The sequence below is a fragment of the Scleropages formosus genome, chromosome 14 (assembly GCF_900964775.1).
Source record: "Scleropages formosus chromosome 14, fSclFor1.1, whole genome shotgun sequence".
Lineage (NCBI taxonomy): Eukaryota > Metazoa > Chordata > Actinopteri > Osteoglossiformes > Osteoglossidae > Scleropages > Scleropages formosus.
Window position 1 is genome coordinate 9951796 of NC_041819.1, and position 24419 is coordinate 9976214.

The window sequence follows — 24419 nt, forward strand, 5'->3', positions numbered from 1 at the left end:
TTTTTGTGTGTACTAAGCAGTTCTTTTATAAAGTGTTATATCTGCGCTTGTCTTTCAGTCATACGTTTGGCATCTGGTGTCACTGCTTGTGACAGTGACAAGTAACACTGAGCTCAGACAACTGCTTGGGCAACATAAAACTGTCAATTTAAATCACGACTCATAATGCGGCCACTCGAGAGACAAACGGAATATAAGCAAATGCAGCTAGTGGTGATGCCTCACAGCCTGTGGGCTGCAGGTTCAAACCTGCTGTCGCACCAAGTAGCGTATATATTCTCCCCAGGTTTGTGTGGTTTATTGCTGGGTTTTTCGGTTTCCACCCACAGCCTAAAGGAATGCTCTATGGGTAAAATGAAGACAATGTGCGAGAGTTTCCCGCTATGGACTTCTGTCAAGCCCACTGATTCTGGTCTTAAATACAGTACTTCCTTGAATAAGCTCGGGTCTGTTATTTCCTTTGGGCAATTAATTTTAATATGCATTTGGACATGCCCTTTATTCAAACAGAAAGCATGCATTCATTAAATGGGATAAAAATATACTGAATACTTCTTTAAAATTCTTCATATCTTTTTGCTGCCCCTCAGTACAAACTATACCCTTCATTATTGAAGAAATAGACAGAACACATTTACATTAAATTTAATATCGGGAACATCACAACTTCACAGAGTTGTTTATTTAGAGAGACAGCGCACATAAACGTCAAACAAACATGTTCTCCATGCTTTCTCCTGCTAATAATAAAAAAATGCAGCGCTCACTATGGGCATACATTGAAAGTCATAAGTTTGACTTCATAACCTACGCTCTCCGTGGATAACTTTACAAGATGCTTTTGTGTAACCAGGCATTAGTGGTGGTGAGAAAATGATGATCTCTGCCACTGAGAGCTTCATCCAACCTTCTTTGTGGCCGAGTATCACCCCATGTTGCAGACCTCCCTAATGTGCCATTGTTATTGCCCTAGTAGCAGATGACAGAACACTGACTGGACATGTGATGTTGCATAGCTAGTGGTTTTTTTTTCTTAAAGAAAAGGTTATTCCTGCATATTAGAGCTATTCAATACAAATCTGAGCTGTTTCTCAACAGCTTACAACTATTGCATTTAATTCTATGGTAATAATAGCGCTGGTACATTTAAAAACACAGGCACCTTAATCAGAAGTCCTTGACAGTATTTTTAGTCAGTGACGTAGAAAACCAGGAACCTGGTGTACTGAGCCTCAGCAGTAACAGAAAAAAGCAAACTGCATAAATAATTTGATCATACTTACCTTTTAACTAATACCATCGCTGGTTGTTATATATATTGTTCGTTTTTTCTTTTTTTAGCCAGTTGTGTGGTTTCTTCAGATGTTTACTATTGCATCTGCCATTTTTCCATATCTTCTTGGATTTTGTAATTTCGTAGGATAAGATTGTACGCTTGCCAATGATAAACGTGAACTTACCAGACCTATATTAATATATTTAGAGAAATGTGTGCTTGACATTAGTTTGCTTCAGATCCCTACAACCACTAAAGTCCTCTAAATCAGTCACCATTAGTAATGCAAACTTCTTGTTTTTTGCAGCTTGTTTGGGCATGTTCACAGCAGTAAATAAATCCCAGGCAGATATGGGACTGCATCAGTTTGTGAGACAGGGCCTTTTAAGCAGTCAGATGAGCTGTAACAGGCTGTGGGATCCTTGAGTTGGTTATACAAAGGCAACAGGGCGCAGGTTTTCCAGCTGTGACTCTAAGGCGATCCTCTCCTGGTGCACATCCTGAGAATGAAAGTAAAAGGTCATTTTAGTGAGGTCAGCCACACTGCTACTTAAAGTAAACAAGGTGACTTTCTACAGTTCCAACTCTGACAAGTGCCGTCTTTTTAATGATCCACTTCTAACTAGATTCGTACCAGAGGTCAGCCAACGTGAAGGCAGCTTAGTAGGCTTTAAGAGTTTTCAACACACTCGATTGGACAAAAAAAAAAAAAAAAAAAAAAAAGTCAAACTAATCTCCCACTGCACTGTGTCACGCAGGCTGTGTCCAAGATCAGGAACAGTGTTGGCAAAGACAGAACACACTGCTATACGAAGGGCCTCAGTCAGCTCTCAAGAATGAAGAAGTACAGCAATGCAACAGGAGCCAAGAGAGGTTCTCCTAATCCACACCTTGCGTGAGAAACCTTCACATGTGGTTTCACAATAACACTCAGTGAAGCAGGGAAAAGAAACAGCAGGTTCGCCGTCTGCTATGTATTTATTGTCCTGTGGGCCTTGAGGACTGTGAATTGATGCACGGCTTTCCCATAAACTACTAATGCAGCCTGACATTACTTTGCAGAGCCCCCCCTTGAGAAACTCCCTACCCTTGCTACAGACAACCTTACAGTCAGTCTCCACCTGGACATAACACAGCATCATGGACAGGCTCTCTGGTGACGCAAAAAGGAGAGGAGCGTCCAGCCATCATATCCACGTAATTGCTCAAAATCATACACGGACGGTCAACAAATCATGAAAGGCATTGGTGGCAGCAGAACTCTAGCAGAGAGCAGACATGAGTGAAGCTGTTTGTCAGAGGAAGAATCACATGCAGACACACAAGGACCACTGACCTTGAGCTGTTGCTGGAGCTCACTGTTGAGCCGGGCCAGCACTGCATTGGTTTCCCTGTTCTTGCGGATAGCCATCTGGATCTCCTTCTTCTGCCTGTTGGACAGCCTGCAGAGGTGGGTAGGGGACATTGTGCTTGCCCATGGAACACAGCAAGAAGAGTTTTCCCTCTGCAGAACAACCGGTGAGTGAAAAGGCAGAACTTGCTGCTATTTAAAAGTCATCTATTGACCATCCATTGCCCTTCCAAGGGTAAAAACTTAGCATTCCTCATGCTACATTGACATTTACAAATCTTTGTCAATGCCTCTGCCTTCTCAAAAACAAGGGGTTCATGCAGCAAATTTAATTGTTTTTCAAGAGCACCTGGAAAATCTGCTCAGATCTGGTACATATTTGGTCCATTGTCCTTCTAAATACAGCGCCGTGCTGTAAGTGTATGATTGCTGAATAATATTGGGGGGGTCCCACGAAAAGACACTTCGGTGAAGCACTTAAAATGCTGAAGCAGAATCTAAAAGAGCACATCTAACCCTCTCAGGGCAGAATTAATACTGGCAGTTGGAAAAATAATCACCAGCTGATGCTAATTTGCAACATGTGCCTGGAAAGGGTTAAAACAGAAATAAACTTTTGAAATCATGGCTCTGTTCTAAACATGCTGCATAGTGGCAAAACATGAGTCAAGACAGATTAAAAAGCACAGTGCTAGACATTTTGTGTCCTCTCCCCAAAGACTGTTTTCTTAAACAAGTATCGTATCTGCTGAAAAAAATCTCAGGTCAACACAAGAAGGTTAGCGAATTTTTGTATAGCGATGAACATTTATATATAGTCTTGAATTGTCCAAATCTTATGTTGACCTGAGTTTTCTTCAGTTGCTTTTATCATTCACTGCTCTTTCCCTCCCCAGGATGCCCCATGTTGAGTATTAACTTTTGACTTGGTTTGTTCCCACTGACGAAAGCAGGGAATGAAGACAGGCTTGGATCCAGGTTCTGGCTTTCAAGGCGATGCTTGCTGCGCGTCGGTTTCTGTAGCAAAGGCTGAGACAGCCCCACCCCCTGGAACACAGAGACAGCCACATCACGGGTGTGCTATGGACACCTCCAGTGGAACCTGACCCCTGGCATGCAGAAAGTCTCATATCCTCTACTGCACCTTTTCATCACAGCATCACTTGCAGGAATGCCAGTAATGAAGGCACAAGCTTTTGATAGCCTGGGAGGGGCGCAGTGTCCATGGATGAACTGTACAATGGGTCCTTTTCTTATGAATGTTCAAAGACGTAAGAATTTTTCTGTTTATTATTTTTCATTGTACTTTGTCTGTTTTCAAAAATTTGCTCTGCTTTCAAGCCCAGCCATTAGTTGCCATTAAAGAGCACCCAAACACAGCAGGGATGTGAGACTGGATAAATTCAACACCATTCCACAGTGTTTAAAGCTCGTGTCCAGTGTTCCTGGGTGTCTGTGATTAATAAGACAAACAATATTGAAAAAGAAATTGTAGAGATTACATAGTTATTTCCAGTCATTTTAATTAATTTTTAATGTAGCTCAAAGGTAAAATATATATGTACAGTAATTCATTGAATTGATATCAAAGCAAACTAATAGCGACCAGAAATTCACAAGTGTTGCACTTATTATATTTTATTAACTTGAATCAATAATATTCAAGTCTCGTAAGAGACTCATCTCATGTATGGTGTTATCTGCCTCACACCGTATGTTTCCAGGACAGGCCCTGAAAAACAGCAACCCTGCACAAAATGAGCCATCGATGAACAGGGAATATATCATCTTAAGTGAATTTTTAGTGTAATGCAGCTATATCTGAGGTTTTTACTGAATCTAGCCTATGAATAAACTGAGGAACATATTTATTATTATGCTTTCACTGATAATGAGGCAGTGATTTAGAAACAAACTGAGTTACAAATGGGTTTCCAGTCTCACTTTTGTTTGTAAGTTGAGATCCCAGAGATTCAAAATGCAATGGATGGTGTCTTCTCCCCCAAGTGTACCCAGTCAGGGGTCCAGAGAAAACCTCATTTCACACAGTGGTTCCCATGTGCCTTTATCTTAAACTTGTAACTGAAGATCAATTCAGTTAGCAGTGGGGTAGACCCAGCACACTAATGTAGTGTCCACAGAGACAATGCTGAGAACTCTGTCATACGTTACATGAAGTAGTACATCACAGCAATTATAGCGTCACTTTAAAGTAGGGTAAAAAGTACAGTAATCATTCAGTAAGTTGATATAAAACTCAATGTTACAGGGAAACACAATCACACATTCAGCACGTGGAGTTCATTTGGTGATGTGACTCTGCGTTCAGTGTAGCTCTTACCGTTTTGGGGGAGATGCTGCCCTCTGCACCCACAGTGGCATCGCAGGACAGGTTCTGTTTGGAAATTTTCTCCTACAACACCAAATGCAAAAGAGAGACATACATCAGAGCCCTGGCAAGACTGCAGCGCTACCTCAGGTTCTGTCCATAAATACAGAAGCCTCAACACTTACAGTTCCTAGAGTCTCGGCACAGGGTGTGGAGCATGACGACGTCAAGCTCTCGGTTATTAATGTGACAAAATGAAATGTGGCTCTGTTTTACAAGGATAAATTGCAACTTTTGTTGTAGAGCACAGCATTCAGCACCCTCCAGAGACACCGCTTACATTCGCATATGCTCTCTGCAGATTCAGGTAGGGGTTTACAAGTTACTTCTGGGCTGATTTTATGGTCATTCATTATTTAAGTAGACTGTGTGCCATCAAATTTAGTACAACCTTTCGAAAAAACATGAACATTTTCTGTAGTTTAAATCACTTAAGTGTTACAATCACATAAAATTCTTTACACAAGATTGGCAAACAATCATAAACCCATACTTACCTGACTATGTTACTGGGGCAAAAAAACAATGAGCAACAGTAAAATTAGTGAGGTTTCCTATGGAACACGGTGTTGAGATTCCTAATGCTTTTGAGTGCAGATCCAGCCTTGGCTCTATGTGTGTGAAGTTCTCGTGTGCTGACCTTACACGTGTCCATTTGCTGCTCTTCAGGTAATTAGGTTTTTGGTATCTGTGATGGCGTCACCAATCTACTGTCACACGGCGTTGCACCCTTAATGTGCCTTGCCTTAGGTCCTATGTCTCTCAGGTTGTCATGGGATGCAACCGCTGTACCTGGACCAATGTTTTTAGACCAGATCAGTTAATCTGAGCTTGAGGTCCTTCACCCCTACAGCGCCATCTGGTGACTAACGGCACACCGAGGCTGTGCTTCCCCGTCACGGGCCGGTCTCTCGGAACGCACTCTGAAGTCCGCACATCGCAATCTGTCTCCGTGACTCTGCATTCCTGCCCTCGGGGTCAGCAGGATGGCACTTAGGCTTGGCCGACCGTTCCCTCCGAAATGCTGCACCTATGTGGGTCAAGGCCTGAGTGCTCCTTCCATGGCTCTTTGTAGCAAAAGAAACAGTGCTAATGTACTGACAAGAAATCATTATAAAGAGAGCCACCAAAACCACAGAGAATAGTGCTTAAGTCTTCCTCGCATTTACATGTCTATTTATTAGTACAACCAAGAACAACAAAAATAAGGTCACTGCTCAGGATCATGTGACTCAGGCCCCTCCTCACAGACTATGGCAGAACATCTAATTTAAGCTTTACTCTTGGCTAGTAACAGCATGCTAAAATTAGCCATACATCTTTGAGACAAGAAATATTCACATTTTCCAGTTGGTTTGGTAAATCGCAAAGCGCACCGGTGTCCTTGTAATCTTTCGAAGGAACAGAGTTAAACTGGCCAGGAGGGTTTTCAAACAAACTGTAAAGTGAGGTAATTAGCAGATGCTAAGATAAAAATTAAAATGACATTTAATTAGACAGACCAAACGGAGAAACTGGATGGGAAATCTCCCTGAACCGAAACTGTGCTGTAATGCAGTAGGATGAGGGAAGCCCCAGCAAAGGCTCGCTCAACATCCCAGGTGACCGATTGTTCTCGGTGAGCTGAGGCGAACGGTGCTCCCTGCTGATGTCACTCCGCTCGCGATTCTAGGTCAGACATGAAAGAAAGTCTTCCCTCAGAGGGCCAAGTTGCTCGTTTAATTAGGACTGCGCACGGCATCCGAGGATGCAGTCACTACGGACCCGACACAGACGGGAGGGAAGGGGTGACACAAAGCATGCCATCATCTGTGCAAGCATGATGCCATCTGCTTCCTGTTCATCAGGATGCAGGAAAACGGCAGACAGGAGAGTACACGGGAGAGTGAGAAAACACAGGAAGTGAACGAATAGGAGAGCACACAGGAGTGTGAGAAAACAGGAAGTGAGCTTGAAGGGGGTGGGGGGGTCGTGCAGAGCAAGCCAAGCTGTCAGACGCCAACCGTTCGCTTTATGCCCTCGCGGGACCCGATGCTCTAATCTGCTCATAGGCTCAAAAATAAAGCCACAAAAATGTTCCACATGGTTAAGACTCCCAATTAAGACAGATGGCCAGGAAGAACAACTCATCTACTCTTAAATCACCAGAGTTACGGCAATGCAATAAATTCTGTTCCTAGAAATTACGTATTAATCTTTGCTTTTTTTAAAGAAAGTACATATTAATCTTTTCAATAAATCTATATAAAAGGCAAGAGGAACAAATGAATACTATTTCTTAAATGAAATCAAACCTATTCACCTGATATCCCCAAATTCTTAAAGGCAACAATAATCTTCCAAGACAAAAATAATTAAAACAAATATTTTCCTACTTATTTTCATGTAACTACAGAAATAAAGATGTCAATAAAACACACCTGCACACATCATCTCATCTCTGTTGCCCAAGCTACCGCTTTGACCGTCTCTACGCTCAGTTAAAGTGACCTTTAGCTCAACAAGTTTAGGTCAAATTATACTTGCTGAACTTACGTAAAGCATTACCTCACAATGAGATTTTGCAGACTGAAATAAATGGATCTTCAAATACCACACACCCTAAATGAATCAGATATGAATCAGAGGTTATGCCAGGCAATACAGGATGAGGAGAAAAAAGTAATCTTTGGGTTTTTTCAGTGTTTTAGACTGAAAATTTTAATTTCTACAAAGCCTAATTGGTTCATTCCAAATGAAGCATCAAACTGAACTTTTGCAACTAAACATAAAAGTATTTTACTGAGCTGATTAATAGTAATGAGAGACCAATTAACACAGCTAATGCAAATATTTTAAGGTTGAGGACTGTAAATTTTCTGGCAAAGAACACATAGAAATATATAGGGGGCAATTGTTTTTTATTACTTACAGTTGTGACTGTGGAGGGCAGAGGTCAACTAGACTGATCACATTATAAAGACTAAGACAACATTTGACAGAATTTGTGCTCATTGACAGGGCTGCTACTTAACAGTAATCTGAGGTATGAGAATTACCCAAAATAACAACCTATTTTACACAGATCACAATGTAAGAGTGCAGCTAAACCAGATGGGCAAGAGTCATAAATTGTGCTTACCTCTTCTTGAAACTTGCTGAAGTCTGCAAAATCAGGCTGTTGCAAAGCCTTCTGGGAGTCCTGCTCTGCAGTCGCAGTGAAGTGCTGCATCTGAAATGCACAGCATACCACACACATACATATCTGCGAAAAAGAACCATTTCTCAGGGCTGAGCTTTCTCGGGTGTAAAAGAATCAAGTGCCAGGAACACACGTGGACAGAAAAGTCAGAGAAGGTGGTGAAGTTTCTGCAAAGTGCCTGAAGGCAGAGGATGCTACCAAAGGTGTAGGAATGATGAGAACCTGTGTGACTGGAGGTCTAGGTGGAAGAGCCGGAGGTGGAGGAGTCAGCCAAGTACTTTTCAACCCTGGAACACAAGAGGAGCTCTAGCATGTAAAAAGACCAACCTACCAAGCACCCAGTTTACAAATACAAAAACATGCAATGCTTAAAGCACAATACAAAATATGTGCAAGTATTACATTTCCTCGCTCCAGCCTCTCAGTAGCTGGGAAGTGACTTTATGTTCATAAGAAAATACTGGGACTTTTTTCCATCTCCCCATATTACATTAGGAAGAGCACATTGTGAAGGTCTCCTGCTATACCCTGGGCACTTTACCCTGGCTGCTATGCTGGAAAAGTTTGTTGAGGTCCAAAGAGGAGGCTCGAGAATGGGTCTTCTGCTGTCGAGGTGGAGGAGTGGGTGGCACTTCTGTCTTCTTCACAACATCACTGATAGAGGTGCTTGAGTAGGACCTGTCCAGCGGTTCCACACAAATACATTTCACTTTAACTCTTCCTTGCAACTTAAATCTACCTAAAATATGTGCATCTAACTAAAGGAGAGGAAAAAGTCTTAATACGCCCAAAAAAATCCCCCACAAAAATTCATCCCACTAACAGGGAAGATACATTTAACTGAAGCTTTCTTCAAAATGGATTCAAGCAACAGCTGTCAAAATGTGCAGTACCGTAACGCACTGACTGCCATACCTCGGCCTTGATCTTGGTCTCATATGTGGATCCACCTTGTACACAAGATCTGAAAAGCAACACAGCACAGAAAGTAACATCAGACCTGTCAGTATGAAATTTAAGTTCTTCATCCACCACGAGCCTGAGCCTGGCAAAAATGCACATGGCTGGCTAAATAATAGTGAGAAAACAAAATAAAGGAGTATGACCTAACTGCTTACCCGGTATTTCTGTGACCGTGTTTGTATTTTCAGTACATTTGTCTTGAACTTCTCCCACCCGCTTAGGGGTAGACACTGCAGACAAATTCAGAAAGATAAAAGTGCCTCTCCTTAGGAAAGCACAACACAGAGCCATCAAGTTTCCTTACAAATGGCCCCCTGTCCACACTGCTGTGATGGGACAACAGCACTCTAGCACTAATAGAACAATGATTGTAATAACACTGTGTGTTACACCAGATATGGGCTCTCTGTGTAATATGGCCAGGATCTTTGGGTCATTCAGGTCATGCTCCCCACAAGCTGTGGGTTGGCACTACATCAATGCACATGGGTGAGTGGACTTTGGCTGTGGCACCAGTTGGAGCCATGCCCTTCACAGTTCTCATAAAGGCTAACAGGGTGGGGGACATTCAGTGCAGCTCCTATTACCACATTGAGAAGGCTCCTCTATCACATCATGCTTTGATATGTTCATCTCAGCCACAGAACTCTGCTTTTCAACTCTGGGCTTCCCCTGCAACAGAAAAATAAACAATGAGCCACAAAGCAATAAGTGATACGCGGTCCAAGCTTTAAACAGGCAAACATGCCTTTAGTTTCCATTTGCCACGAGTGATACCAGGGGAATAATACTGAACAGTACCAGATCAACACAACTTTAAATGCTGTTCTATACAGTAGTTGAAGGGAAAAAAAGTGTTCCTACTTGTTGTATGGTCTCAGTTTCTTCAAACGAGATGAGTGGTTCAGTCTTCTATATGAGTCAATGAGATTATTTTAAATCAATCTCACAGACATACAGGATTTAACAAAAACAAAGACAACCATTCAGTACTTTTAATAAATCTGTCCCCTTTCTTCCACTCTTCTAATGTAAAAGATGAATGAATGATCAATCAAGAACCTTAACTCTGCAACCATAATTAAAAATATTCAGTCAAATAAAATGAGTGGCCCAGGGTGAGGAATGAGCCATCTATATTCCAGTATTTCAAGAACTAGACATTAACATTTACAATTATTTATTCAGCAGATGCTTTTCTCCAAAGCGATGTACATTTCAGACACCAGAAACTAGTGTTCAGTCTTTCGTCCTACCTCAGGAGGCACCGGGACTTTCTCCAGCAGGGCAAAAGGTACACCAAAGAATGAATCCTCACCCACCGGCCTTGGAGGGGCTGTCAAACATCACAGAAAAAGTACATGTGCCTCTAATCAACTTCCACACTTCTGGATTATGCTGTAGCAGGTGTGTAGGTGCAGTGGAAGACGGCCAGCGCACCTCCATCCTGCGCAACGAGGCTGGCTTGCAGCGATGGGGGCAGGCTCTCCGGGAGAGGGAATCCATTCTTACGAGCCACGATAAGGTGGAAGGCAGTGCAGAACTCACGGAAGGTCAGTGCTCCATCACGGTCAACGTCACTCAGCTCCCTGGTGGAGATTATACACATCACCACCACAGGATCTGCACTGCACTAGGCTGCTCAATCTTATGAAACACGACGATGAAAATGTCCTTGCTCAGATGACGTCCCTTTCAGATACATGCTACTGAGTTAACAAGGAGCACTCGCAGATCTCTGCCACGACAGCATATGTCATATGTGTACCAGTGACTGGACCCCAGACAAAGGCCAGCTGTTACCGTGCTGGATCACAACACCAGGCGCACAACTCCAGACTCCCAATGCCAAACTGATCACAGGATGTTATATTAGGGCCAGAGAAAACCCATTTATCATGTTAGTTTTTACAGGGATGCCCTTGTGGTCGGCATCAGTGAGGATCAAATGCACTTTGCACCAGCTGCTTGACTCACTAACATTCAAATCCATAGCTTTCTGGGTAAATGACTGATTACTGAGGTCTACTGAAGACTCATGAACAGTATTCATTCTAAAAAGGCAGCTTGTGGTGTAGTGCTTAGAGCTGCTGTCTTTGGATCCAAAGGTCACAGGTTCACTTCCCACCTCCAGCTCTACCCTTGAGAAATGTACTTATTCTAAAATTGCTCCAGTAAAATTACCCAGCTGTATAAACGGGCAAATAACTGTAAGTACCTTAACACTGTCAGTTACTTTGGAGAAAAGCGTCAGCTAAATTAAAAAATGTAAAGACGGGTTACTGCGTACACCTACCATATAAAGGAGAGTTCTGGTATTGGAAGCTTAGATTTGGTGAAAAAATCCTTTGCGACAGCCCCTAGAAGATAGACCAGAAAAGAGGTACACATCTGAAGCAATTACTGAAATAAATGAGCATTAGCTCAAACTAGCAGACTGCATCCTTCTGGAAATCAGTAAGACACGTCAAAAACAGCGTCTCGTTTTATGTTCTCCAAGCGCTCAGAGTAGTTCCTTCCTTTTGCCAGGACTCGCTTCCTGTCAGAATATCTTTAAGCCTCACATTTCAAGGGAAACTGATTACATTTCCCTTCAGTGACCGAGTGCCTGGGTCTGGCACAGGCGTGGCAGGATTTACCCAGAATGAGAGCTCCCAGGTCAGGCTGCAGGCTTTTGAACTGGTTGGTGTAGTACTCCAGCTGTTCCTCCGTTATCCTCCAGGGGTCATCAGGGTAGTCCTCTGCATTGTGGTCTACCAGCCTCTCTGCTGAGTACGCCTGTCGGCAGGGGGACCCTTTCACCGCACATTCTATTCCACCTGCATATCTGCGTTCCTCAACCTCACGTATCCGGTTTTCAATGCTACACCACTGACCTTCACACAGGGAGAGTATCGCTTCACAGTACAACCCCTTCCTCCCACATCCCTGCGAAGGAGTCACATTCTTACCCTGGCGACAGCGTGCTGCTCCACCGGGGGCCTCGAGCCACGGTGGCTGGGAGAAGAGCCGTCCTGCTGAGCCGCGCTCCGTGGAGGGCTGTGCACTGACTGGGCTGCCGAGGGACATTTGCAAGAGTGACTTTTAACATCCACCATCCAACACCACTGCAAGTCTGAAAACTGCGACAGGAAATACAGCTGAGGTAGGGTTCCTGTCCATTCATCTCTGACATGATTAAAAGGTGTCTGAGGCACGTAGTGATAATTTACCCATGTATACTCTCTCTCTCACACACACACACACACACACACACGTCTACAACTGCTTGTCCTGAGCGGGGTCACGGTGAGCCGGAGCCTAACCCGACAATATAGGACGCAAGGCTGGAGGGGGAGGGGACACACCCAGGATGGGAGACCAGTCCATCACAAGGCACCGCAAGCAGGACTTGAACCCCAGACCCACGAGAGCAGGACCCGACCAAACCTGCTGTGCCACTGTGCCCCCCCCCAATGTACACTGTATAAAATAAATATTAAATAGCACACTCAGAAGGACTTGACTTAAATAGCCTTTCAAGGATGGAGTACAAAAAAGTGTGTGTGTAAGCTTCTAAGAGCTAAAATAGCTTTGCAGGCACAGCTTTCACCAACGGTGTGTATCTGGTTACCCTAGGCCATGATAAAGTAAGATGCACTAAAAACTCAGGCATGTTTCACACTTCCGAAAGTTGACAATTTTAATCAGAATTTACAACAAAATCAAATGCCAAAATTTTAATGGGATGGAGTGACAGTTTCTAGCCTTAGAGTCTGACAGTAATACTGTAAACACTGTTACGTTATCAATTCAGCGTAGTGTCTGAATGAAACTGAAACCTAGTATTTACAAGCGCAAGGTCTTCCTTGCGTAGCTGAAACTGCAGGAAGAATCAGGGAAAATTGCAGGAAGGAAGAGAACGTGATTGAAGGAAGCCACACATTTTCCATCTAATAGCGACTGAAAAGTACTGGGAAAGGATAGTGCACAGAAGGTGTTAAGTATTTACACTATAAATAAGGCTTAAAAAAAAGACTTGTAACACACATGTCTTTTTAAATTCAATAGAAGCACCGCTAGGTGTTTTTCCTGAGTGGCCTTCAGAGCCTCTGACTGTGAAGAATTTCTGCAGGAATGACTTTCTCCCTTGACGGGGATTAATTTCAGCATTCCAAAATATAAATGGAGTGAAAGAGTGTAATCTGAGGTCACGGACTTGTTATTGAGGTTATGGTTTGATGACCTATTTTTCTAATCTTTTTAATGACCCATTTCTGCTTATCAGCCATTTCTTAAGAAGACTTTCTGTTCTCTTGAATATGGAGTGTGTTGATTAATGTGACTGATGATGACACACGACACTAGTGCAGACTCTCCACCACATGCTTAGTGTCCTTATGCACTTCTTGACGCTTCCTCACCATTACTCGTGTTTACATTGCGATTGGTTTCACTCAGTCATTGATGTTGTTCTGCTGTTCCTCTTGAACGATTGATTCCTGTTCATTTTTCCCGAGTTCCAGACATACACCAAAGAAGCGTGTGACGTGTAACCAAGAGCACTCTTACACAGTAGCGTGTCCGCGCCGCCATTCCTCTGCGAGCTGTATGCGGACATGGGGAAGTTGGAAGGGGAGGCAGGAGGCGAGTTTCTGGGTGAGCGTGAGACGGCCTGAGCTTCCTGCTGACATAAACACATATTAATGCTTTCAAACTTTAAACTTTTATCTTTTCATACCTGTTTTCATCCTTTAAACCTTGTTAGACTGTCAAATGGGATTGAAAAGTGTTTTTATTCTCAGGGGCAAATGTAACTTTCTTCCCCGTCTGCAATATTACTATATTATTTTTCTGAGTCACCAGCATCGATAAAGCTTTTTTCCCCACCAGTTAAAAAAAAATCCCTTCCTCTAAACTAGTATAACAATTTATCAGTGTGATTCTATATTCAAGGTTTACTGCTGTACAACATCAGTGCTGTTTCCTTCTTAATCATAATTCTTTATGAAGGTAAAATGGAGTGCCTGTGACAAAGCCCCCAGTCACCTGCTTCTCCACACTGTTTTCCCGGTGTCTCAAGGCACTCCTGTCCTCCGCCCACCGTTGGGTCTGTCCAGTTGTGCCCCCAAAATGGGGACCCCGAGGGTCGCCATGCTGAGAAAAGGCCGGGTACCGATCTTCCGCATAGTTCTTCATCCCAGTAAACCTGGGAAGGGGCAGCTCTGCAGATACACCGTACTATTTAGAACAGTCTGCAATTCAAGCTACACAGAAGCAGAAGATATACGAAATAAGAGCTGACTCAATCAGTAAAGGGTAACACTAACGGAAGAAAAAATATTTTTTAACTAAAGATGTCAAGTTTTGTTACTTCTAACCTGTCCTCTTTCACAAGAACTCGTGCAATAATCCGGCCAAGGCTGAAGGTCTGCCCAAAGATTGAACCGCTTAATCTATGACCAGTTTGAGGAGCTCAGATCCAAGGAGAGGAGAAAGCATCACTTTCACTAATGGCTTGCTAGTGCAGAAATGAACAGCAGGTTGGTTTTGGTGTGCCCAAGTTTTTAACAACTCAGATGTGTCCATCATTGCTATTCCTGCTGCATATTCAGCTTTGTCCTGTTTTAGTGCTCACAAGAACCCAGCTGAGGACCTACCACCCTTGATGCTCTCCAGGCGAACAGGGAGGCCTGACTGCGCAGCAGACAAGAGCTTCAACACCAGCTGGAACTGAGTGGGGCCAAAGTAGCCCTGCTGCTTGGCTCCACACACCTCCATCACCTGTGGACGAAACTGCAGCTCTCATCCTCTATGCAGCATGCAGACCATGCAGTCAGATACCACCACTAAAGAAAGTACGGGCAATGGCAGTCGTGTGATAGAAGACCCACAACTGCATTCACCTTGTTTTACAGAAATGAAACTGCTTTAACAAAAAACTGGATCAATACACTTTTATGTTATCAAAATGTCTATTTCATTTTGAAAATTAAAGTACTCTATACACCTGCTCGCTGAAATTTAATGAAAGGCAACATGTTTTAAAATGAAAAATACAGGATGAGCCAAAACAATGGCTTGTGGACCAAGATTGCAGCTTTTCATCTGATTAAAGATAAGCATACACAGAATAAAGAGGATTATGACTACTCGGGGCATTCTCAAGGAGAAATACCTCCTACAGAAAACTCAAGCTGGATACAATGATTTATTTATCTTGCTCAGGGACCTCAGACTGGAATATTGGCACACAACAGCTAGAGCAGTCCTTGTAGAAAAACAGAACTTAAAAATGTATGTATTAATATTAAGTCATGCAAATAATGTTGTGCAATTCTATGGAATTAAAGGATAGATTCTAGGGTGGCTACAGAAACCAATTAATTTTGAATGCATGAATTAAAGAAAAAACTTGTTTACACCCTGGTGACCAAGAAAATTCTATTCTATTGTTTTCTGAAAATTCTGTTAAGAACAAGTAAGTTTTGGTATGTTTTAAATTATGCACTTAAGTGTTTCTGCACAGGACTATAACAATGAATTCTGTAACCCATCAGTTTAACACAGCAGAAGATAAAAGGAAAAAAATGTCCTGTAAGACATTTCTACCACACCCTGGTGTAAATGAACTTGCAGTGCTGCATGCCTGAAGATCCAGTGCCAAACCCTTCTATCACCAGCTTTCATCCCCTTTCAGTAGCACTTCTGCTGGGTCACATCACTGACATAATATCCAGGCACAATGTCATACTAGTAGACTGCAGAGCTATTTAGAAATGAAACACACTCGCACATTTAGACACTAAGGGCAATTTAGAACCTCCAATCCTTCTAAAACATGTCTTTGGACTATGGGAAGAAACCAGAGCACCAAGCAGAAACCTACACAAACATGAGCACAAGCAAACTCCACACAGACTAAGCAGGATTCAAACACACAGCCCAGGAGCTGAGGCACCTGTGCTACCTGCTGTGCCTCTGTAGAGACAGAAGCAGGTACTTTTAACCTACATACAGCAAAGCATTAAGAAAATTAATTACAATTGCAACCATCAACACTAACCAACGTCAACAACCGCTTGTCCCAAGCAGAGGTCGTGCGAACCGGAGCCTCAATCAGCATCACAAGGCGCAAGGCCAAAGGGGGAGGAGACACACCCCGGATGGGACGCTAGTCCATCGCAAGCCACCCCAAGCAGGACTCAAACCCCAGACATGCTACACAGCAGGCACCAGCTGCCCATCAACACTGCTACAATGTAAAATTATGTTTGAACAATAATTTCACTTTCTATCCCATCTCACCATCAGAGAAAGAGGCAGACACATGCTGACACAAAACAGCTCCGCACAGACGTTTGGTGTGAGAGATTACGCTAGTGGATAGACGAGAATTAAATGTTGTTGATTCCTGAATAATAAGAAGAATGTGACTCCATGAAAGCAGCTTGGAACCCGAGCGAGACAGCAGCGGGGGGTGGAGGGGCGACCACTGAACCCTTGAATATTACTGCTGCTTGACCTCATTCTGTACCAGCATGGGCGCTACAATATTCACCAACAAGGAAATCTGGATTCTGCTAATTCCGCACAATGCAAATTGAAGCGTTGCATATTAAACATTGGAAATCACATTATAAATCACCGTGAACAAAGGTGTGTGAGTCAAATAGATAGATACCAATCAGTCAAGGACTATGTGCAAAACAAGAGAGGCTGAAATACACAGAAAAAACTGCATGCCCTCTTTCTGAGTGTAGGATTACCATTCCATTGTTTAAAAAAAAAAAAAAAAAAATCTAAGTGCAAGCCATAGGTCATTTCAAAAGCAGCATCCTCACTGAATTATAATCAATAAAGCTGTGTAATTACTCATTCAACCAGCTCAAATTTTAAAAACCCAGACAGGGCAAAGAATTAAGCATTTATAATCCTCTTATAATTCTCAGCATGGCTATTCATCACACACCAGTGATTTATCTTATCCCTTACCAATAAAATTACTCTTATAGCTAATTTTATGGCAAAATTAAGGAGACAGTTTTATTCCAGACATGTATTTTGCAATAATGGTTTAAAGTTTCTCATATTGGAATCTTTCACCAAAATAATGTACACATCTTGGAAACAACTGTTTCAAAGACAAAAATGAAAAACTTTACATAAACTTGTGGTATTCCACATCAGCTTTTAGGAGTCATTAAGTGTAAGATCTCCAATTAGCCTCTCCCAGATGACTGCTAGAAGAAAGCTTGGCTGACCCCCATCTATGTTTAATAAAAGCGATGATACTTTCTAAGATACATGAATTCATCTAAAAACTACTTCACTGCAACCTTTAAAAAAAGGGAAGAGCAATTTATTTCTTCTGTTTGATGTCTCTATGAATCAACATGGTAGTGAAGCTACAGTAAGTGCTATTATTTATTCATGGGGCAGTCTTCCATCCCCAGTGACGCACAGATCCTGTTCAGCAAAAAGACCCAGCGATGCTACAAGACATAATAAGCTTGACAGCTCTCTCTTTTAATGTACCTATTGAATAGAAGCAGGACCTGTATGCACTACAAACATCATGCTGCTCCCACATGCTTCTAATAAATATTAGTCATAAATCTGAGCCAGTATCATTATTGCCTTTTGGAAGGGGCCTCCTAAAATCTTGTTTAAGTTTGCAAACTATGATGTTTTGAAAACTTCCTAAAAAGAAATATGTCTGAAGGAGTTACTTTTTTGGTTTGGGAGATTCCCCCCCAGTAACCAGTTGGCTTACTTTTACACTGTTTGCAAACCATCATCTTGGAAGTAATGAAAGAAAACCAAAAGACCATTTCGCTAGTGTTCAGCTGTTCAGCACTCTGTATCACGGTGTAGAGAAGAGCACTTTATTAAAGAGATAAAGAATTAAATTAAGGTTGTGTAAAGCATTAAGCATTGCAGTCAACTTTAGCACCTTTTTCCTGTTAAACCACATCTAACTGAATGAACACCTAAAGAGTAAAAAATATTAAAGGTTCTATAAGCAATACATAATGTTTCAAAGTGACGTTTGATTCAGTATCAGCACTCTGGTTTTTATAAATAGTCTGAAATTGGTCTGCCATTCAGCAGTAAACACTACGAAGTAAACCCATCCTGGATGAAACGAAGTTCCCCACGCCTTCCGAAAGACTGGCCTATTCACGGGGAGTCGGGCAGCTGTCAAAGCAGAATAGCGCCACTATGTCCTCTTGGATCGAGGAAAAAGCAAGGCCTTTTCACCACCTCATTCATTTCAGCGAGGTCACATTCACAGACCCAGCTTACAGAGCACAACAAGGACAGCTGTACACCCTTGCTGTGTACCGCACAGAAATACAAGCCAGCGAAACACTAACCAATTATAAGTCACCACAACCAAGTTAATCTCTAAAGGTGAGAAGAGGCTTATTGTTATTTTAACTTTGTTTACAGTCTGATTTTTCTACATCTATACCCACCCATGTGTGTTTATAATGTGCTTACAGCTAAATCAGGGCTGGGACGCAAAGGCTCCAGTGGGGTACCGTAGAGGGGGACAACAGCCCATCAAAGAGGACGGGCAGGCGGGCACACACACACACACACACACACACACACACACTCTAAAAACAACTATCACCAACTGCAGGGCACCAGCAGGGGGCGTAGTGGTTAGGACACCTCACAACCTGAAGTTTCCCCCGCTTCAAACGCCACTCCTGCTGCAAGTACCCCGATCAAAGTGCTTACTCTGAACTGACGAAAGACCGATTATCACCGTAAAATTCATTACGAAGCCCCACAATTTGCCTTGGAGAGGGACAAGAAGAAGCGGAGGTCAATATCAGCGGTGCATTTTTAACACAGCTGCATCACCTCATTTCCTTTGGGTCCCACTGTCCCTCACCAACAGGTGTCCCGCCACACACACACACACACACACACACACACAAACAAACTGCAGCTTCCTGACCCCCTATGTGCCACAACGTCGTATTCGCGTTCTTCCGGATCCGAGTGTGTGTAAATCTTTCACATGATGGCAAACTCCAGCAGGGCTGCTGGTTTTACTGGCTTCACCGGTTCGCCGAGTTTTAGAGTTTTCCCTCCCTCTCACACACACCGTCACACGTCTTAAACTCCTCCGATTTACACTTAATACGTCAAATGAACTTAGTTCCCATCCAATTCCCACCGACCGAGCCCTCGTCACTAGTCTGAAGTGCTTATATTATCTTATTTCGACACTTCGACGTCGACACGCGAACTTAGAGACTAAGAGACCGCACGAGCAATGTGTTTAGACCCTTTGCTTCCTGGAAAGTGTCAGAAACGAGCGAGATGATGAGGAGGAAAATACGGAAGGAGGCGCAGAAGCAGCAGAACCGGCCGGGCGCCAGAGAAAAGAATGAATCCCGGCCGTTTCCAGCCAAGTTGTTTTAAAGGGAGTTTCACGGAGATCGTCGCAGTTACACCCGCAGCCCCACAAAACACTTCAAAACACCGAAAACGGCACCATCGCTGAATGGACACTAAGATCAAAAAAAATTACTACTCATCATTTGTCTCTGACTGAGTTGGAACTCAGCGCCGGTTACACATTTACAACACCGTTAAAGTAAAAGTGCCGTAAACGCGGAGCGACAGCGAGCAAAGAGCTCGCGCTGCTGCTCTGCAAGGCTGTTGCGCGTTAACTGCGCGCGTTAATTGTTTAATGAGCCTCACCTGGCGCAGGGTGTCCGCGGGCAGCTGTGACGCTCTGAAGAGTTCAGCTACTCTGGCTGCCGACAGCGTCCCCGCGCTGTCAGCCTGGCACCAGGTGAACAGAGCCGAGTAGCATCGTTGCTCCTGCTCATTCAGCGGTAGGAAGGTGCCTGCTGGTGCTGCTGCCATAGCCGAGCCGGGGCTTTGATCCATGCCTCAATAGACACATGTAATACAAACAAACAAAAAACACTACTTGTGTCACAAGTTGTGATGTCCTCTCCAAAGGCGACGATGCGGGAGCGGGCACCGCAGAGGAGTGGGGCGCAGCGCAGCGAGCAGAACAGAGCACACCTCTGCGGTACCGCGGCTGATCCACGCGCTTTGCGCCGGGCCTGCAGTCCCGCAGCGAGCCGCTCGGTGGCGCCGCTGAACCCAGAACGCCAGCGAAGCCGCTTTTCACGTCACCGACACGTTTGGTGCGTCTCACAAGCCGCTGCGCAAAGAACGGCACGTTGGCGGTGCTCTCCCCACTTATGCGCACACATACTGTATTATTGTCATACTTACAAATAACGATTTCCTCTAAAACGAACATTTTCCCCACAAATAATAGTGTAATTGCGTTCCTATATGTACGTCTAGGTGGCTCTAGTTTTCGGTAGCGGCGATTCTATCCCGCCACGGAGTCCGGTTAGATCTGCACTACAGGCAGATGTAATTTTTTTTTTTTGCTTTTGCTGCCACCTTGCGGAAGCAAAGGGAAGCGCCTCTTCCTTGTCCACTTCAGTGAGATCAGAAAAACTCGACAGGGATTCTCTTTTAAGGACCATGTAGTTTTAATTCAGGTTCATATTTGTGCAAAATTAGTTAATAATGTGAATGTGCAGACAGCCATGTGTGAAAGAGTGATATAAGAAGCGGCTAAAACAGTTGCCACTTTCAGCCTTCTGAGTCACTGACTAGCCGCACAGGTGTTTGTTGTGGCTCGAGATGACAGGAAGTGACTGATCCCCTCTGTTCGGAAAGGCGAGCAGTTGCCTTCTCGCCAAGTATTAGTCTGTAACTCGTCTGAGTGCCATTTGCCATAATTTTTGTGCCTCTACGGTTCCTAACAAACGATACCCCGCCACTGTCTACGGGGGTGCGGGACCGCACCGGGTGACACCAAAATGACTGTCTATAAAACTTTTGTGCAGTGTTTCAGCAGAAATTTATTGTTTATTTATACAAATATCCCTGCAGTTAGTAAGGACAAAAAACATTTTTCGTAAGCCCAACTTACATGTCTCAATATACCCACAAGGCTGAGACTCTATGATCATTTACTTCTTGAACCTTTTCACGCGCTCCAGTCAGAACTCTCACTATTACCCAATTACAACGACCCTTCGAATCACGTGGTTTCGTCCGCACGCGCTACAAGCACGCGCTCTTGTGTTCGTTGCTGCTGGTGTCTTTATTTATAGTCGCTGATTTTGTCATTTTTTTTTCTGGTGTTCTAGCTACAATATTGTGAACCTATATCAGTAATGTTAAAAAACGTAATTTTGACGTAGTTTTTAAACGTTTTTACTTTTAATGCTATTGTTTTCTAACCGAATTTTCACTTAACCACATGGTGAAACTGTAAAATGTAAATGCATTTTAGGCTGTGCGTATCATGTTGTAATTAAAAGTGTAATTTTAATTTTGCTAGTTGTTTATGTCACTACTATTGCCATTACATTCAGTGATATACAGGAATTACCATTTATGAGTAACATTTAGAGGGGGGTGCAGTGGTGCAGCGGGTTTGGCTGGGTCCTGCTCTCTGGTGGGTCTGGGGTTCAAGTCCCGCTTGGGGTGCCTTGTGATGGACTGGCATCCCATCCTAGGTGTCCCTCCCCCTCCCCTTGACCTTGTGCCCTGTGCTGCCGGGTTAGGCTGCAATTCGCCATGACCCCCGCTCAGGACAGGTAGTTTCAGACTGACTGACTCTGTGTGTGTGTGTGTGTGTGTGTGTGTGTGTGTGTAACATTAGTAAAAAAAACATTACTAATGATTCTGTATGGTCTGGTATGGAAGGGTGTGTGACATCATGAGTTACTGCACTGAGTGACACCAACCCTGGTGACCCCACTGACCCCTTGCTCCCAGTGTTTCTATAGTTTGTGGTGGGCACCTGTAAGTGCCGTTTCATTGCGCATCACTAAAGTAGAGATTTTCAGCCCCAATACCATAAAGAACTTTAAAAAAGTGTCAAGCGAAACAGCTGTACCCCACCTCACAGAATTGCAGCAGTGCTCACTGGTCTAGGGAGATGTAGTGGGGTGGCGGGTTTGGTACCTCGCTGTTTGGCAGGTATGGGATTCGAGCCCTGCTGGGGGTACGGGGTTCTGTGCTTCCCCCAGCATATGGAAAAAGGCACTAGCAACCCCCTTCTGTTCCTCCCTTGCCATGAAAGCCATGTGGGTGGTCACTATGGGTCAGGTTTGACTTGATGTCAGCAATAGCCACTTCTGGTTATTATATCGAACCTTTCTGATTCTGTACCTTGACGGCAAAGACCACAGCGAAGAACCCAACTATGCAAAAGAGTGACTCAAAGTGCCACGTCAGTGCTAGATGAACACAAAACTAAGGGCATTGCTTTAATAAAATAATTTTCAACTCTATTCATAATAACTGCCTGTCTTTGTGAGGGTCTCGTTACGGTCAAAAAATGAAATTTGTATTTAAAATTTTGAAGTTTTTAGTGGGTCTTGAGGATCAGGAGTCCTCTTGTACAGAAGATGTAACAGTTTTTAGTGTGTCTTGTTATTATCTCTGGACACAATCGATAACTTATCTGAAAGGGTCTCTCATGTTCAGACTAAATTTAGAGCTGGTGGCTCTACAGAGTACAGCTTTGCTAAAAGAGAGGCGTCTCTACATCCCTCTTGTGTTCGGTTAGTGCAAAGTGTGCCAACAGAAAGACACCTTTTCAGGTCAAGAAATAGGGCTGGAACAACTGAAAGATTGATTGCCTTGAGAGGTCGGAGCAGAGCCGTCTCAATGTAGTAATTACCCCCTTCAGAGTACTTTCCTAGTATACACAACCCTTTCGATGTCAGTGATGGCAGTGGTACCGCAGTGCATGGCTATTACTCATGCCCTTGTTTGTCACGTGACTCTTATCACCTAAGGCCTTCAAAATGCACGGATAGCAGTATTTCTCACTGTGTTGTAACAATTTGGCATTTGGCACAAGCAGTGTGTGCGATAAGAGACACTTATCTGTGCGTGGAACCCAACATTCGCATGTCAAATAAAAAAGCAGTAAAGACATTCATTAAGTACATCTGACACAAGTTTTCTCTCCGGAATACCACATTTTATTATTCCATACATATCCGTAAATGGAACACAGTGGTTTGAGAACTGAAACTGTAATCTTTAGGAAACTTTATTTTTATACAAAAGACAGAGAGTGGTGGGGGGGGGTTGAGGGACTGTGGATGTAGATATGATTTTTTTTTTTAAGTAGAAAGGCAAAATCAGGAATGTAGATGAATGCACTGATGACAAATAAAAACACATCAAGAAAAATCATACTGAATACATCAGATACATCAGAAAGTATATGCACAATTGTATCAATTGACAATTTGATGTTTTCAGTTAAATATGTAGAAGAGGAGGGTGCGGTGGCGCAGTGGGTTGGACCGCAGTCCTGCTCTCCGGTGGGTCTGGGGTTCGAGTCCCGCTTGGGGTGCCTTGCGGCGGACTGGCGTCCCGTCCTGGGTGTGTCCCCTTCCCCCTCCGGCCTTACGCCCTGTGTTGCCGGGTAGGCTCCGGTTCCCCGTGACCCCGTAAGGGGCAAGCGGTTCTGAAAATGTGTATGTAGAAGAGGAAAAAATTAATATAAGTGATTAATTGGCATCAGTGTAATTCTACTTAACTATTAAACAACCACTTGAATTTTACACCGTCATAGTTTGAGAACACACAAAGAGTGTTAATAACAAGGAAAACACTGCTCAATACAGCTTTCTTAGTATTATTTGATATTGTGAGGTATACCACAGAGTGACAAGTTCACTTTGGGACTTAATGGAAAAGGATTTCATGCGAACTTGCTGGTGAGATTATCAGCTGTTCATTAAATGAAAGAAATTAACTGTGCTGTATACTGGTCTTTCCAAGCAGACTTTGACCATTACTACTTCGGGGCGACAGGGACAAAGTTCTGCTGCTTTCTTATCATCTTTGAAAAAGGACCAAATGAACAACATGCAGAATCCATGTGGTGGAACTTTATGTTTCTTATCACAGTTATATACATCGCTTTCATCACAGACCATATACCTAGGAGGCCCTTCCTCGTCTTGAGTGGCACAAACCATTGTTTTACTGGCTCTGAGACCTTCGATAAATTGTCCTGAGAATTATGCTCTATGTATGCAAAGGTATCGGTTAGTATACAGCAACAAGAGAAATATTCATAAATTTTTAAAATCGATAAATCAAGCAGACAGATATGGAACTGATAACACACACACACACACATTTTCCAAACCGCTTGCCCCATACAGGGTCACGGGGAACCGGA

The 24419-nt window shown here is 43.3% G+C and overlaps 1 protein-coding gene and 1 long non-coding RNA gene across 5 annotated transcripts; one reads left to right on the forward strand and one right to left on the reverse strand.

The window, feature by feature from the left end:
• Nucleotides 1-584: 584 nt before the first annotated feature.
• On the reverse strand, nucleotides 585-20665 carry LOC108920586 (ralBP1-associated Eps domain-containing protein 2-like). 4 transcript variants are annotated; one of them, XM_018729462.1, is made up of 21 exons: nucleotides 20417-20665; nucleotides 19868-20061; nucleotides 14800-14923; nucleotides 14189-14364; nucleotides 13712-13826; nucleotides 12112-12215; nucleotides 11800-11938; nucleotides 11457-11520; nucleotides 10601-10749; nucleotides 10417-10496; nucleotides 10025-10072; nucleotides 9748-9832; nucleotides 9316-9390; nucleotides 9113-9161; nucleotides 8739-8875; nucleotides 8420-8484; nucleotides 8138-8227; nucleotides 4969-5040; nucleotides 3547-3674; nucleotides 2613-2780; nucleotides 585-1776 (listed from the first exon to the last, which is right to left on the reverse strand). In XM_018729462.1, exons 1-21 carry the CDS (start codon nucleotides 20442-20444, stop codon nucleotides 1749-1751), a joined length of 2118 nt encoding a protein of 705 aa, XP_018584978.1. In that variant the 5' UTR covers nucleotides 20445-20665; the 3' UTR covers nucleotides 585-1748. The 4 variants fall into 4 exon arrangements, with proteins under 4 accessions (XP_018584978.1, XP_018584979.1, XP_018584980.1 ...); XM_018729463.2 differs by having other exon boundaries at nucleotides 13712-13823; nucleotides 20417-20664; XM_018729464.1 differs by having other exon boundaries at nucleotides 2613-2718; nucleotides 20417-20663.
• LOC108920590 (uncharacterized) lies at nucleotides 13728-14851 on the forward strand. The gene is made up of 3 exons (XR_001965001.1): nucleotides 13728-13798; nucleotides 14538-14682; nucleotides 14771-14851. It is a non-coding gene; the product is annotated as an uncharacterized LOC108920590 (long non-coding RNA).
• Nucleotides 20666-24419: the final 3754 nt, after the last annotated feature.